Source organism: Camelus dromedarius, chromosome 24, assembly GCF_036321535.1.
Source record: "Camelus dromedarius isolate mCamDro1 chromosome 24, mCamDro1.pat, whole genome shotgun sequence".
Classification (NCBI taxonomy): Eukaryota; Metazoa; Chordata; class Mammalia; order Artiodactyla; family Camelidae; genus Camelus; species Camelus dromedarius.
In genome coordinates this window covers 31202177-31217141 of record NC_087459.1, presented here as the reverse complement: position 1 = coordinate 31217141, position 14965 = coordinate 31202177, and the positions used below count along the sequence as shown (strand labels likewise).

The window sequence follows — 14965 nt, the reverse complement described above, 5'->3', positions numbered from 1 at the left end:
CTGCTGCCAAGCCCAGGGCACCCAGCGTCAGCCTGTGTCCCAGGTGTTACAGAACTAACAAACAGGTCACGAATACATGCAGTCAGAAAGGAAGCGAGGTGACAGCTGCCACTGGGGAGTGATTTTGGTCAGTGTCCTTTTTAAGTCTTCCTTAAATGAGAAGGCGGGGTTCTGGGGCCCTGCTGGTGGTCTGGAAGTGCTGTCACCTTTGCAGGCCTGCAGCCTCCTACCAGCAGGAGGGAGGGCAGGGCCGACCCAACAGGGAACTCCTGGGGACCCGACACCTGCCACTAGTAGCCTTGTTCAAGCAAATGCGGGTTCGCGTTGGTGTGGTCCCAAGTGGGGGAGACACGCTGAGTGTGGTGGGGCAAGAAGCGCTCCAGCCTCCGCGCTTTCTACCACTGTTTCATTCAAGTCAGCTTCCCCCTTGCAGACCAACCTCCAAGGTTCTCCGCCCGACACCTGGAGGGCCGGGCCACCAGGTGGTGCTGCTGCTCAGCGAGCGCCAGCCCGGCTCCGGCCACGCCCCTCGCAGGCTCCGCCCCACCTTCCCGGCCGGCCCCGGTCACGCCCCTCGCGGTTTCCGCCCCTCACGGTTTCCGCCCCACCGCCCTCTGAGCAAGCCACGCCCATCTCGTAGTCACGCCTCCGGGCTCTGGCTCCGCTCCGCCCCGCCCCGCCGCCCATGGGGCCGACTTGGTGTCTCTGACACCCTAACGACGCCCAGGCTGAAGGAGGCCGGGCCGCCTCTGCCTGGCGTCCAGGCCTCAGGGTGGGGCACAAGGAGCAGCGCCTCAGGCCACTGGTGCGGGGCACGCTGAAGGACTGCTGAGCCTCCCAGGATGGGGCAGCCCCTGACAGCCCCGCCCGCGCCTCCCGGGCCCCGCCCGCCAGACGCTGCGTGGCCCTCCCGACTTGTGTCCCGGGAGGCCGGGCTTGAGGATGACATCTAGGGAAAATGCTCTACTGCTTTTGCCAGATGCCGACTCATGCTCAGCTTTCAGTAATTGCAGGTCGTCCAGATAGAGCAAGTCTGGGACCCAAGTGTGCATAAGAACTACTTTGAGAATATGGATTTTGAGAGGACCCTTTTCTTCCCTGCTTCACACAGAGCCACGGTCAATCCAGAAATACTCGCTGTTTTCCTTGCAGGGTGGACTTTTGTGGCGGCTGAGAGTCCAAACTACCTGAGTTCAAATCCTGGCCACCTCCCAGGTGATGGATGATTGATTAACTACCAGTCTGGGTCTGGAATCGTAGCTCACCCCCGCACCCTGTGTGGCCTCCTCGTGGGGGGCGTGCTTACCCATGTCCGATAGGGCATCAGCAGCAGTGACGGAGGCTGCAAGTGCCTTGGAAGCTGGGCTGGTCTCCTGCACTGCTGCCTGTGCGGTGAGGACTTGCCAGGCTGGCCTGCGGGTCCGAGAGACTCACCTGGAGTCAGGCTGAGTGAGAATGAAGGATGCTGTTTCCAGACACAGGGTTCTGACACCTTTTTCCTTAGAGCATTATTGTGACGATGGCTGACTGATGTAGAAAATCAGCCTCCGTGTGTGCCAGTTTCCTCATCTGAAAAATGGCAGAAAGTAACAGTATCCACGTCAAACGGCTGTTGTGAGGATGAAATGTGTTTTTCCCTGCAGAGCCCTTGGAGGGCTTGGCACTGCGTGGCCTGTGCAAGAAGTGAACTTGGGGTTCTCTCCCTTCCTGGGGCTCCAGCCCGGCGGGAACTCCGCAGTGCCTGCCGGGGGTCCCCTGTGCGGCCCCGCAGGGTGATCCAGGCTCTGTCTGCTGCACCCGGAGGAGTGGAGAAGGGATGGGTGTAATTTGACAGACTTTGGACCAGCCGCCAGGCTCCCTAAGCTTGTGCCCTCATATCAGTTTGGGGCTTTAAGAATCTTTGGGGTTCAGGAGTGCACTGAAATGACGTGTGTAAAAGTACACTTCATCCAGCGTTTTGGGAACTGCTTTGAGGCGGGTGGGATACAGGTGCCTAACAGAACGCTACAGGGAGGGCCCCTGAAGCACCTGCACCTCTCTCTGTGCTCACCAGGGGGCAGCGTGGAGCTGAGTCAGGCCCTGTGCTCAGGTTGCATCTGGGACAGGACTTCAGACGGCTGGATCTGGTCCACGAGATCCTTTCCACATGAGGGGTGCGTCTGCAGCTGACTGGCCAGGACCTCCTCGTCCCCACAGTCTGTTCCTGTCAAAAAGGAGAACCCCGGCCAAGAGCCCAGCCTCGGGCTCCCTGCACGGAGCGCAGGACGTGGGAGCCGTCTGCACATGGACCACAAGCTGCAGAACCCAGTTCGTGCCTCAGCCGTGCTGTCACCTTGACACTGACATGCCCTGGCTCGGCCCTGCGCACAGTCAGCCGCTGGTGGAGTGAACACCAGCCCAGCCAGAGGATTAAGAGCCTGGGAACGGCCAGCCCGGTATTAGGGCCAAGCCACGCCGTTAGTGATCGGAGGAAACCAGGAGGAGGCAAGGGTCTCCAGGGGGAGGAGGCCTGGGGACCCAGAGTGGGTCAAGACTCTCACTTTATAACCTCAGGGCGTCTAGACCTTTCTTTGGGACCATGCTGAGTGTGGGATCACCAGGAGTGAACCACTCTGCCGGGCAGCTCTGGGCCCCTTCATGGGGGACCAGGGGGTGCCTGGCGCATCCCCTGCTGCTCTGTTTCTGGACAGGGTGGAGAGCAGACAAGGAATTAGTTAAAGCCATCCCGCCACCCCAACAACCCCTGCATCCTCGCAGGGCCCCTCCCAAGCTGGCTGGGAGTGGAGCAGTCCTGGGGAGTCCCTGGCAGCCCCTCTGGGGAGCCCGCACGGTGCCCACCCAGACCCCACGCCACACTGCCCTCTAAGAGTATGAAAGATATTTTATTGAATGCATAGTTCTCCATTAAAATTTCCAAACATAAAAGCTCTGACAAACATCACAACAGTGTCATCTGTCATATAAATAAAATATACACTAAGATGTACATTATCTACAGGGTGAGGACCAAAGCCAGTGTCCCAAAGATGACCAACCACACAGAACAGCTGGCAGAAGGTGACGTGACCTGGGGACCCTCAGGTGTGGGTGCCTGGGCCATCTTTGCAGCCCACCTAGGGGGGAGGCGTGCGGAAGCGGATCTTCTTGGCTGTTTCCACGTCAGACTTGGCGACCAGAAACCGCATCTTCTTTCCCCCGTGTCGAATCAGATCCACGGCTCTGAAACAGCAACGGGATGGGGCACAGAGGAGCTGGCACAGTCAGGAGTCAGGCCTGTCCAGCTGAGGGGCAGGCAGAGCCTCCTAGAGGGGCCCTGGGAGAGCCCAACCTCCCACCCCTGAGCACCCCGAGCTGTGACAGGGCTTCGGGATCACGGAGCCCTGCCCAGGCTGTCCGTTCCAGAGCCCACCCCACCCCGAGGTGCCGAGCCCCGGGCGGCGCTGGTGTGTTGTCAGAGGACCGACGAGGGGATGGAAGGGCGGGAGGTGGCCACGGGGAAGCAGGCTGCACGGCTGTGCCTCCACCTGCTCACCTATAGAACAGGGGTGACAGGACCCGCCTGCTGGGTCAGGGGGCGAAACCCAGCCTGTCTCCAGGGCCGACCTGGCCCCGCCCGGGCTGGGGTGTTGGGGGGGGGCACTTCAGGGGGAGGTCCCTCGGGGGAGGGAGAGGTACCTCAGGTAGCTGACGCCCACCAGGCTGCTTCCATTCACCTCCAGGATGCGGTCTCCCAGCGACAGCCGCCCGTCGGCCGCTGCGGGGCTACCGGGGAGCAGGGTCTGGATGTAGAGCCCGGGGGCGCCCAGTGGCGTGTGCTGAGGGAGAAGCAGAGGTCCAGGGCTCTGTGGGCCCCTCACTCTTGGGCGTCCCCCAGGAAGAGCCTCCTCAGCCCCTCTCTCGGCCGCGAGGCCAGGCCTGGGCTCACCGTATGTCATCAGTGTGTCCGCAGGGACAGCACAGGGCACCACCACTGTCCCCGCCGGCCAGGGCAGCCAGCCCGAGAGCCGAGGACGCAGGCGGTGGAGCAGGCCGGGGGAGGCCACTGCCACACAGGCCCTGTCCCCTTCTCTCAAATCCCACAAGATGCCCCTGCCAAGTTCCTGGTCCCCACTGCCACAGGCCTCCCCCGCCTGCCCGCCCATGACCACACCAGCTGTGGGCCCGTCTTTGGTAAAGAGGAGGAACGCAAGGGGCTGCAGGGAGTGGCGGGGCCGGGCTCTCACCATCCCATCGATCAGGCCCATGCCCAGCCCAGAGGGTCCTCGCTCCAGCTCCACCACGAACATGCAGCAGAAGTCATCTGTGCTGGAGCTGCGGCTGGAGGGGGCTGGAGGGGGCTCGGCGGCCAGGGCCGCACACTCTCCTGGATGGGCCAGAAAAGCACAGCGGGGTGAGCGGCCAGTGGCTCGTGCCTCCAGCCAGACTGCTCTGTCTGGCCCCGGAGCCTGTTCCGTGTCCAGGGCGGCGGGCGCTCGTGGGCAGACACTGACGGCCCAGGCCGGAAGTGCCGCCAGGACCCCGCGGTGGGAAGCGCCCAAGGAGCCCAGCCAGGTCCAGCAGGGCCGGGGCTCACCTTCCGGAGCTGTGCCCCAGGGGCCGCTCGGCCCATTCCTCCTCCCTTCCAAGAGCGCTTCCCCGCAGGCACTGCTGGGCGCTGGCTGGTCGGGCACAGCGGGCTCGGGGCCGAGAGGGGTGCTGGGGGGCGTGAGCAGGCACGAGGAGTCCCCGTGCAGGGGCCTGGCCTGAGCGCCCCCCCGGCTCGCACGGCTGGGCTGCCTTCTTGGAGGGCCCTGCGCCCGGGGAGCCCCCGCGGAAGGAAGAGGGCGCTCTGGGCTGGCCTCTCGGGCTCCCCTGCCAGGGTCCCTGGAAGCCAGGGGGCAGCTCTGGGCCTTGGGGAGGCCCTCAGGGCTGGTGAGACACGGGCCCTGGGGAGAGAGGGAGAGGGAACTCAGTACGGAGCTGCCGACAGAGGGGCCGGCAACTGGGGCACCGTGAACCCCGGGGGCCATGGAGCAGCAGCCGGGCGCGGCTACCCCCCGGGTACCTCGGGGCACGCTGGCTGGGCGGGCCCCCCGCCCGGGCTGGGCTTGCTCCGCAGGCTCCACAGGAAGTGGCGGATGTACAGGAGGTGCTGGTAGATGCTGTCATCCAGACAGTCCGCTTCCAGGTCCACCTGGAAGCCCTCGCTTGGCAAAACGATGGGTGGCGGGTTTTCATAGGACTCCAGGACCTCATCTGTGAGGGCGAGGACAGCATGACCGGCCCGGCTGGGAAGAGGCTGCCTGGCTACCCCTGCCTGACGCTGCGGGAACCCAGGAGGGGATCTGGGCTGGGGTGAACAGCCCACACTGCACTCTCGTCCCTCCTCAATCCCAGTGACCACTTCCGGGATAAAGCCCCAGCTCCTAGTTCAGAACTCCTACCCCACCCCCACCCCACCTGCGGCCCTGGGGTCCCCCTACCCCCCGCCTGCCCCCACGGGAAACCCAGCTCGCTCAGCCCACCGCCTGTGCCCCGAGACGATGCCTGCTCCCCTCGGGGCTCCCATGGCCACACTGCCTACATCCCACACGTGTCACCCGGGGTGGACACGGCCTGCTCACATGCTGGCCTCTGCACTAGGACTCAGGCACGTCCCAGACCTGGGGGAAGGCAGGAGCCCGCACGGCATTCTCAGCTCCCAGCACAGCACCTGCCCCGCGGCAGGCCTCGGAAATGAACCAGTAGATGGGGGCGGGGGACAGTGTCCATGATACAAGCCCCTAGGTCACCAGGGTGGGAAGAAGGCATTCGAAGCCCTACTTCTCTCTAGATCTTCCCCCATCCTTGATTTTCTATTTTTATTCATGTTACAATATACATAATGCTAACGAGGAGAGGCATGTCTGATTTATAGAACACGTACATGTGTGTGGACACAAGAGTCAAGCCTGCTCAGCAGTGTTTCCTGTCGGGCTGTGCAGTGGCGCCCAGTGTGGACACCCCGCTCTCTCCCTGGTAGCCGGGCACTGGGGGAGGCCCCATGAGGGGCAGCAGGGGCCTTGGACCTGAGCCCAGAGCTGAGGGGACAAAGAGAGCCTCCCCCCAGGCTATCTTCTTCCTTGGGTGTCCTGCCCTGTCCCCCACCTGGGGGCCTCCACGGCTGGGGGTCAGGGAGCCCATGGTCCACGCCCAAGTTCCCCACCCCTGCAGGGAGAAGCCTCACCAGACTTGAAGGCTTCAGGGCTGTCCTGGGCGCCCGGCTCCCAGGCACTCATGGGGCCCATGGCCGAGGCCAGCTGGTACTGAGTCAGCAGCCGGTGCAGCTGCGCAGGGCTCAGGGAGGGGAAGGCGGCCCGCAGGTTGGCCCAGCTCATCTGGGTGACAAGAAGGAACTCCTGCTCAAAGGCCCAGAAGGCACGGCCCCGCCCCAGGGATGGCCTGCCTTCTGAGCTCTCTTGAGGGAAGCAGCAGAGAACTCCCTGCCTGGCACACAGAGCCCCCAGCATCCGTGCAGGACAGTGAGGTCAGTCAGGGGGTGGGAGGGTCCAGGCCCGGTGCAGCGGCCCCCGTCCCCCAGCGTGAGCAGCTCACCCTGCTGCCTCATGGGCGTCCGGGGTGAGAGCCAGGGTCAGGGTGGCGGCTCCCAGGACAAGTGCCTTGTCCACTGAGCAAACCCTCATCAATCACATCATTTCTCAGGGCTGAGAAACGACGGAAAAGGCTACTGGGAGACGGGGGGGGGGGGGGATGAACCCGGGCTCCCGCCTTGTGCTGCGGAACCAAGCAGGCCCAAGACACGCGCGAAGGCAGAACTACACCACTAAGAGCCCTGGGGGCCTGGCTTGTGTGCTAGGGACAGGAGAGCTCCCTGAGTTAGCCGGACGGCAGAGTTAGAGCGCAGGCAGAAGGCGCACCCCTGTCCCTACGCCGTGCGTCTCCACCCTTCCTGTTCTCTGGAAGCCCTGCCCGCTGCTCTCTCCCCGCGTCCCCGCGGTTCTGTGAGCGGACGCTCTAGGAGCTCCCGGAAGACACGAGTGCTGGAGGCACGCGGGGGCCCGGCTGGCGGCCCATGTGCAGGCCACTGTCCCAGCGCCAGGGCCTGGGCTGCAGGACTGCAGGCTGGAGGTCAGCTCCGGGGCCCTCCAGCTGCCCAAGCTGCTCTCAAGAAGTCAGAAACCACCCCGATCGCTGACCTCCGGGACCAGCAGCCTCATTCCCCTCAGGAAGCTCAGAGGTCTCTCTGAAGTCCCGGAGCCCCGGGCCTCGGGGCGGCCCAGCCGCTGCGCGCTCTCCCGCTGGATGCTCGGCTGGGGCCGCGCTGGTTTGTCTTCACTCGTGTTTGCTCTGATCCCTCCGGCCTCCTGCTGCCTGGACACGTGGGTGTCAGGGATGGGCCCTTTAATTCCCTGCTTTCTTCTTTCCTCTCTTGCTCCCTCACGTGATTTTAAGCGCCAACATCAGGAGGCCTGGGCGGTGGTTACTGAGCGTCTGCTGTGAAGGGACCCTGAATGTCCTGGGCTATGTGGGGGAGGGGCAGGGTGGGCCCCAGCAGCGGCCCCCTCCTCACCCCAAACACACACCAGTGAGAGATGGCTTCGTCTGTCTGTAGGTGCTTTTGGTTTCTGGGTTCCTTCGCCCACGTCTACGGTCTCTCCAGCCCTAACAGCGCTGAAGCCACCCGGCAGGACCCCGTTTCCGTCTCGGCATCTCTGGCTTTCTGGGCGGCTTCCCCGACTTTACCTTCCGGCCCTGCTGGGGAACTTCTCATCTCTACTGCCGCAGTGTTACTTCCCAAGGATTCTTTTGGTTCTCTTATTTATAGCCTCCTGCTATTACCTTATGGACACTTTATCTTCTCTCACCTTTATGAGGACATAAATGGTTTTGGTTTTTTTTTTTCAAGTTTCTTTTCCCTGAATAGTCTGTTTTGAAGGCAGCAAACTATGGGTGGAGGCCTGTTTTTATAGGGGCCTCAAGCTAAGAATGGTTTTCACATTTTTAAAGGACTTAAAAAGAAAAAAAAACAGCAAGAAAGCTTCTGGTATGGAAACCGAAGTGCAAAGCAACCACGACCCGGCCCTTTGCAGAAGAGGTTTCCCGCCCTGCTCTGTCTCCTCCAGCCGCACTCCCTCACACACACATTGGGAGCTGTCTACTCCCGCTCTGGAGCAGGACCTGGACGTCTGCCTGGCAGCACCCCCCTGAGCAGGAGCTTGGCCGTCCTGGCCGCAAGGTCACCCTGGCCTGGCTGGTTTGCTGTGAAAGCCCAGTGTCCACATCCTCCGGTCCCCCAGGCTGTCACTGACCGCCAGCTCTGCCTGGTCAGTCACACCTGCTTGGAGGGCACAGGTCTGGGCCTGGCCTGGTGAGAGCGCTGGGGCTCCCACACGCACAGGCACTTGGCTGCTGGATGCCCCTCCTTCAGGATGAGATCTGGGCTGTGCCAGGAGGGTGGCGCAACCAAGACGTCACTGCCACCGCGTCCTCCTTGCTCTGCACGCTCTGTATCCAAGTGCAATCGGCACAGAGACCCACATTCACCCGAAGCACAGAGCTCAGGAACTGCTCACCCAATGCACACGCTTGTGCCCTGGCCCAGGACGAAAGCAGAGTGCAGGCAGCAGTGCCCGTGGGCCCCATCGCGCCCCGTGCTCAGTGGACACGCTGTCACCACTGCGCTCAGACCAGGCCCAGAGGTGGGCAGAGCAGCTGTGTTCCCCTTGCTGTTCAAACGTGGACCTCCCGGGGCCTGGAAGCTGGACCCCCGTGCTGCCCCGCAGACACGCCCACCACCCTGGGCGGCTCGGGCCGCTGGGCAGGAAACGGACTGGTTGGGCAGGACCCACTGGTCAGCTGTGGCAGCTGCATCAGGGCGCAGGGGAGCGGGCGCATTGTTTCCTACTGCTGTGGTGGTTGTAACAGGACCACGGACTTGGCGGTAGGAGCAACGCAAGTGTACAGCTCTCAGTTCTGGGGCCAGACGTCCAGCACGGGTCGTGCTGGGCTAGAATCAAGGGGTCGCAGGGCTGTGTCCCTTCTGGTGGATCCAGGGCAGGATCCATTTCCAGGCTGTGGTACGACGGAGGTCCCATTTTTGTGCTGGCCTTTGGCTGAGGGCTGTCCCATCCTGACTCCTGGGGGCCCCTCCTCCACTTCTGCTTCCCTAGGTCCTGTCTCTCTGAACTGCTCTTCCATCTCCCTCTTAAAACACAAGTCTTAAGGACTCGTGTGCTTAGATGGGGGCCCACAGGTGCCAGGGCGATCACCTCGGTGTTCACCTCCTTCACAGCAGGAGAGCCCTTGCGCCACAGTCGTAGGTCAGGGACGAGGCACAGACATCCTTCAGGCCGGCACCCTGCCGGCAGGTTGGGCCAGCCTTGGACGGGACCAACCACAAGTTCTCAGAGCCCAACTTGGTCTGTAAGCCGCCAACCCCAGAGCCCCACCCCTGCTGCACTCGGGGGCCCCACCCTCTGCACCACTCCCACCTGGATGAGCTGGGCACTGGGAGTGGCCAGCAGGTTGAGGGAGCAGGAGAGCTTCCGGAAGAAGTGCTCGCCGGCCTCCCCGAAGCCGGCGCCCCTCGTCCAGTCCAGGAGCTGCTGCAGGCGGGCGCAGGCCTGGACACCTCTGGGCCAGTGGAAGCAGCTCAGAGAGGGGCCTGGCGGAGGGGAGGGGAGGGTGATGCCCAGGCTGCCCTCACAGAGAAGGTGCACTGCCCACCCGCCCCCAGGGGAGCCAAGCTCCCACTCCAGGCCTCTGGACAAGTGGGAAACCTGGTACGTTTCCAAGGCAATTGCCTGCTTCTGGACCCCTCTCTGGATAGGGGTGAGGGTGGGTGGGCACAGGAGGCCGGAGGGAAGATGGCAGGGCAGCTGCTCAACCCTGAGGTCAAAGGGCCATGGTCCAGCCCTTCCCATGTGCTGTGGGCTGCCTGCTCTCCCTGCCCCATGCCCCAGCTGGGCCTCGGCCAGAAGTAACTGGTGCCCTGAGCCCTGGCAGGGCAATGGGGGCGATCTGGGTGGCAGTGAGGCCGGGTTAAAGGTCACATCACTTCCCTGAGCCTTTTCCCTTCTCTGTCACGGGGGTCATGGGCCAGGTGGGGATAAAATGAACCAGGACAGGCCCGAGGGCCCTGTGCAGACAAGGACAGGTGCCCTGACTGTGGCAGAGCTGTGCCCAGGAGCCGGCGCCCCTGCAGTAACAGGGTCCCCAGGTCCTCACCCCTGTCCAGCAGCTGGTTGAGGAGCAGCGTGCTGGAGAAGAAGAAGAGGTAGGCCAGCACCTGGGCGGCGATCTCAGGGTGCACATGCAGCTGCCGCAGCAGGTCCAGAGCAGCCTGGTAGACCGACACGACGCGGCGCAGCTCCTCGGGCAGCTGGGGGGCCGGGCACCAGCCCTCCCGGCACTCCGTCTGGAAAGGGGGGCATTCTAGCAGGGCTGGGAGGCAGACGTACAGGGACTGGGGACAAGAGAACACCGGCCACCGTCAGCAGTGGCCCCGGGCCTGACCTGTCAAGCCCCTGCCTCGGCCAGACCACGCACGCGTCCAACAGGCTGCAGCGACCAGTGCGGGCAGCGAGTGACAGGCCCCCAACAAGTGCCTGCGGGCAGGGCAGGGGCTCAGTAACGCTCCTGGTGAAGGTGCAGATGACACGAGGCTGCAGCCACCCCAGCAGAGGGGCGGGACAACACCCTGGGGGTCTTCAGGGGCAGGAGCTCTGCCCCCTTCTTGGTTTATCAGAGGGTTTTACTGGACAGAGGGGTGGAGAGTGGGCCACCACACGCCATCCAATGACCCTCAACCTGCTGGGCCAAAGACACAGCAGAACCCTATCATCGTCCAGGAAAACCAAGGCTCAGAGAGGAGAAAGCTGAGGCCTGTAATCCAGGCCTGACCACTGCTCAGCCCCGAGTCCTGAGATCCCCGACGCCAGCGGGCAGGATGACCAGCCAGCCGTGCGCTGCCCACCCCGGCGGGCCCAGCCCGTGTGAGCAGCAGAGAGGAGCCGCCAGCACTCCCACCCGCCTTCCAGATTGTTTCCCAGGAGCAGCCGCCTCCATCTCTCCCACCCCGCCGGCCCTGAGTGGGTTCACGGGACAAGAGTAACAGTGGGGGGAGGGAGGGGGCCAAGGCCAGGGTTCAGGTGGGCAGAAGCTCAGATCCCCCCGCTCCTCCCTGGGGCCCCGCGAGGCCGTACCTTGGAGACGTAGTACACGCACTGCTGGAAGGCGTACAGGATGACCTCCTCCAGCACTGCCATGGCCTCCTCGCTGGCCGTGAGGGTGCAGGAGAACAGGGACTCCTTCGAGCCTGTGGGGAGATGCAGCGCCGTCACCGCGTGGGGGCGGCTGGACCTCGGGACACGTGCAAGACGCTTCCAGAACCACAGCAACTTCCACACTCGCCCCGATGCCTCCTGAGTGTGCTCGCCCAGCGCCCTCCCCTGGGGTTTGGAAAACCTGATAAACCAGAGCCACAGAGCAGCCCGACCTGATCCCAATCCCCCCGCCACACCTCTCCCAGGGGCCCTGGGGCCCCGAGGTGCTGGCCAGGGTGGCCAGGACCCAAGCACCGCGCCTCCAGGCCCATCGGCACTGAACTGATACCAAGGGCATCAGAAGGTCATTAGCTGATAGATGCTGATATGTTTTCTGTCAGAACCAAATGCCCCAGAAACAGCAGATCCTGACCTAACTTCCCGCAGGTCACTTCTCACTCGGGACACTGGTCAGAGCACCTAAAGAGACCATCAGTCAGTAGAATCATGACGTTTCCCAAGAAGAGAAGCCCAATGGTCCACGTCTGTGTCCCCCCGAGCGCCCCAGAACACTGCAGGGGAGATGCCGCCGTGTCTCAGGCACAGGGTGGAGACCCCGGACTCTCAAGGGGCCGCTCTGGGGGGGTCACCTGAGACAGCAGGCCAGGGGGCGGCCTCCCAGGCTGGGCAGCAGCCAGGGGGTGTGGCTGCAGCCGGGACCGGGGGGGCACGAGCAGACCTTCCCCCAGGGAGGGGCCCCTGTAGAGCTGGGAGGCCAGACTAGCAACAGGGTCGCCAGGACCAGCACAGGGGTAGGCACCCCAAGGGGCCTTCCAGAACGCGGGGAGGCATGAGGTCCACAGGGCTGGGGTCCTGCCGGCAACTAGGGGAAGGGGCCGGATGCAGACGCCTGCCGCCGTCCCCAACTCTCTCAGCTCCTTGTTGCTCTACACAGGGACCGAAGGCTGCGGCCCTGGCCTTGTGCGTCCAGTGTGGACGGGCCCAGTCCACCAGCAGGGACTCCCCCTCACCGCCCGTGCTGCTCCACAGGGCAGCCCTGCATCTGGGAATCTCCCTCAGGCCCGGGGTTGGGGGAGGCCGAGAATCGCGCTGAGTGCTAAGCTGGGCCTCCCAGAAGCACAGGGACCAGGCTGCCCTGCCGCCAGGTAAACAGGAAGAAAACGGTGTGCCAGTTCATCAGAGACCCACCCTGCAGACGTCAAGACGTGCCGTCAAGGGCTCGGGGCTCCCTGAACCCCAGGGCTCACACCCCAATAAACCACCTGACCAGGAAGCCAGCGGCCTGCAGGGCCTCCCCAGAGCTGGCCTGCAGGTCTCATGTAGGGTCCTGGTGGGGTCTGGTTGCTCCCGGCGGCCTCACTGGGCTTTGGGGAAGAAGCAAATCGAGCTTCTTGAGGGGCCCCAGGTCTAGGGGAGCAAGAGGGTCTTAACAGGGCTGGCTGTTCCCCAGTCAGCTGCAATACTCCTTTCTTCCGGAAAGTTCCAGGCCTACAGAAACACACCAGGCTGGCCCCTCTGCTGACTGGAACGCACGCAGATCCAATGTATTTCACAGCCAACCACAGCCAGTGGGAACGCAGGCCGAGAAACCCAGCTCCAAACCCTCTCACCGCAGCGGGGCCCGTGCGAGGGGTGCCGCCAGCTTGTCTGAGAAGGCCGCCCTGCACCCCTCGTGTGGGAGCGGGGCTCTGGTGGGAGGAGGGGACCCATGGAGCACAGCCACGGGGCAGGCTCCCAGCAGACGTCACTCCCAGCTGCGAGGTGGGCTCTGCTGAGCAACAGCCCACGAGCCTTTCTGAACCTCCCTCCCTCGGCCCAGGCCTGAGGCCCCCCTCTGGGCACCTGGGGACCCTTCCCAAACACACACATCTGCAGGCACTGAGACCGAGCCTCAAAGTCTCACAGGAGAATTTTAAATGAATAAATTAAACATCACCCCCATCCTCAGCCGGCCCTGGGCTGATCTTCTATCTGCCTGTTCGAAAGGGCCTCCTGGATAACAGCTTTGGACAAAAAAAAAAAAAAAAAAGGTGTTTAGGGAAAGAAAAGGCTATTTTTCCAGCTTTCAGGACATGACATCTCTGTTTTTAGAATTCTTCCCACAGATACTTCCTGCTGAAGGTCGGGAGGCCAGGCCAGCAGGCCGCCTGCAGCCCTCCTTCGCCCTCTATGGTGCTGCTGTTCCTCTGAGCTCTCCAGAGCCTGCGCCCCCGGGACATCGTCTCTGAGACGGTCAGACCCCGTGGTGGCTTCCCCGGCCCACGTGGTCCCCAGGGCAGGCGGAGGCGGGACCCCGGCCGTCCACACGCTCACCCTCCCAGCACCGACTGGGCTACAGGACATCCAGGCCTCAGACCAAAAATCACTTCTTCCCAAGAGCAGAGGCAAGAGGAAGGACGCATAGACCCCAGCAGCTTTTTTCATGAAAATCAGCCGGACTCAGGGTCCCCATGAAGGACTAACGCCAGGACTGCAGGCTCTCAACTCAACACAGCGCCTGAAACACGCCAGATGAGAAGGGGCGTTGGAGGACTTGGCTGTGAACACTGGGACCAAAGTCAGAACAGGGCTGGGGTGGGGGTGGGGTTCTCCCAGCTGACTTTCTCTGGAGCCAGAATGGGCAGGTCTCCCTCTAACACCCCGGCCCCTGGCATCCCACACAGAAGGACAAGCCAGAGGCCGGGGCGCTCGCTGGCCGATGCTGCGTGCAGAGGAGTCCACCCACACTCAGAACCTGCTGGGTGGCTGCAGCCTGGGCCCTGGGCATCTGGAACCCCCACCCCACCCCAGGAGCCTGGCTGGGGTGGAGAGAGAGGTGACCAGAGGCCTTGCAAGGAAGGGAGGGCTGGGCTGCAGGCGCTGCAGTCCAGCAGGGCCAAGCGCAGGGCAGGCCCAGGCTGCTGGATGGAGCGCGGGGACCTGACAGCAGAGACCTGAGCAGGTGGGGCCGTTATGATACGTTCAAGGGAAAAGGCACATGCTAGTCTGCTTCCGATCTAGGCCTGGTGGACAGAGAGCAGCCGCCCCACCCCAGGAGTCTAATGGGCGGTGTTCACAGTGTCCCCCCAGGGGACATGGGACAGAGCGACGGGCCAGCGGGCCTGGGGTGAATGGCCACTGCTTCTCTCCACAGATCCACAGATGCCCAGGCTCCCGGGCCCTGGGAGCCCAACACAGTGCCCGCTGCCCACCTCACAGGGAGGTAGCGGGTAAAAAAGACCACCACTGATGTGAGCAAAGTAGACAGACCCCAGACCCTGCCTCCCCGAGCCCAGGCTCCCCAGGGACATCCCAGGTCCCTACCCACCAACCCGTCTCCACGGCTGGCTCCCAGTGGCTGGCTGAGCACAGAGTGGGACAGTCTGCCCCGTGCAGACCACCCCTCACCGTCAGCCACCAAGAGCCCCTCCTCTCAGGAAACGTAGCCCGCTGGCATCGGGCCGAGCAGGGCCCAGCATGGACCGCCCCCCGCGAGACACAGCTGAGCCCTCAGAGATGCTGGGCAGACCCCGCCCTGCCTCCCACTGCAGCGCCACCTCAGGAGTCCCCCGGCTCTGGCGAGGCCGTGAACAGGAGGGAGGGAAGCGAGCAGCTTCGTTTTCACCGCGGCTGAGCAACGCTGCTGGGGTGAAACCCAGCCCCGGGGAGCACGGCTGTCACATCCAGGTCCTGCTGCAGGTCGGCCCTGCTGCCCCTCCCAG

General features: G+C 63.6%; 1 protein-coding gene across 2 annotated transcripts in view; it reads right to left on the bottom strand.

Moving 5' to 3' along the window:
- Window positions 1–2854: 2854 nt before the first annotated feature.
- Window positions 2855–14965, bottom strand: part of RADIL (Rap associating with DIL domain) — a 78083-nt gene continuing 65972 nt past the window's right edge. For both annotated transcript variants that reach the window (XM_064478726.1, XM_064478727.1), the window contains 9 exons: window positions 11184–11296; window positions 10207–10444; window positions 9471–9643; window positions 6206–6356; window positions 5045–5235; window positions 4574–4925; window positions 4224–4363; window positions 3676–3815; window positions 2855–3219 (listed from right to left, as the gene is read on the bottom strand). In XM_064478726.1, the coding sequence (XP_064334796.1) occupies window positions 3114–3219; window positions 3676–3815; window positions 4224–4363; window positions 4574–4925; window positions 5045–5235; window positions 6206–6356; window positions 9471–9643; window positions 10207–10444; window positions 11184–11296 (1604 nt within the window). In that variant the 3' untranslated portion in view covers window positions 2855–3113. The remainder of the gene's footprint in view (window positions 3220–3675; window positions 3816–4223; window positions 4364–4573; window positions 4926–5044; window positions 5236–6205; window positions 6357–9470; window positions 9644–10206; window positions 10445–11183; window positions 11297–14965) is intronic.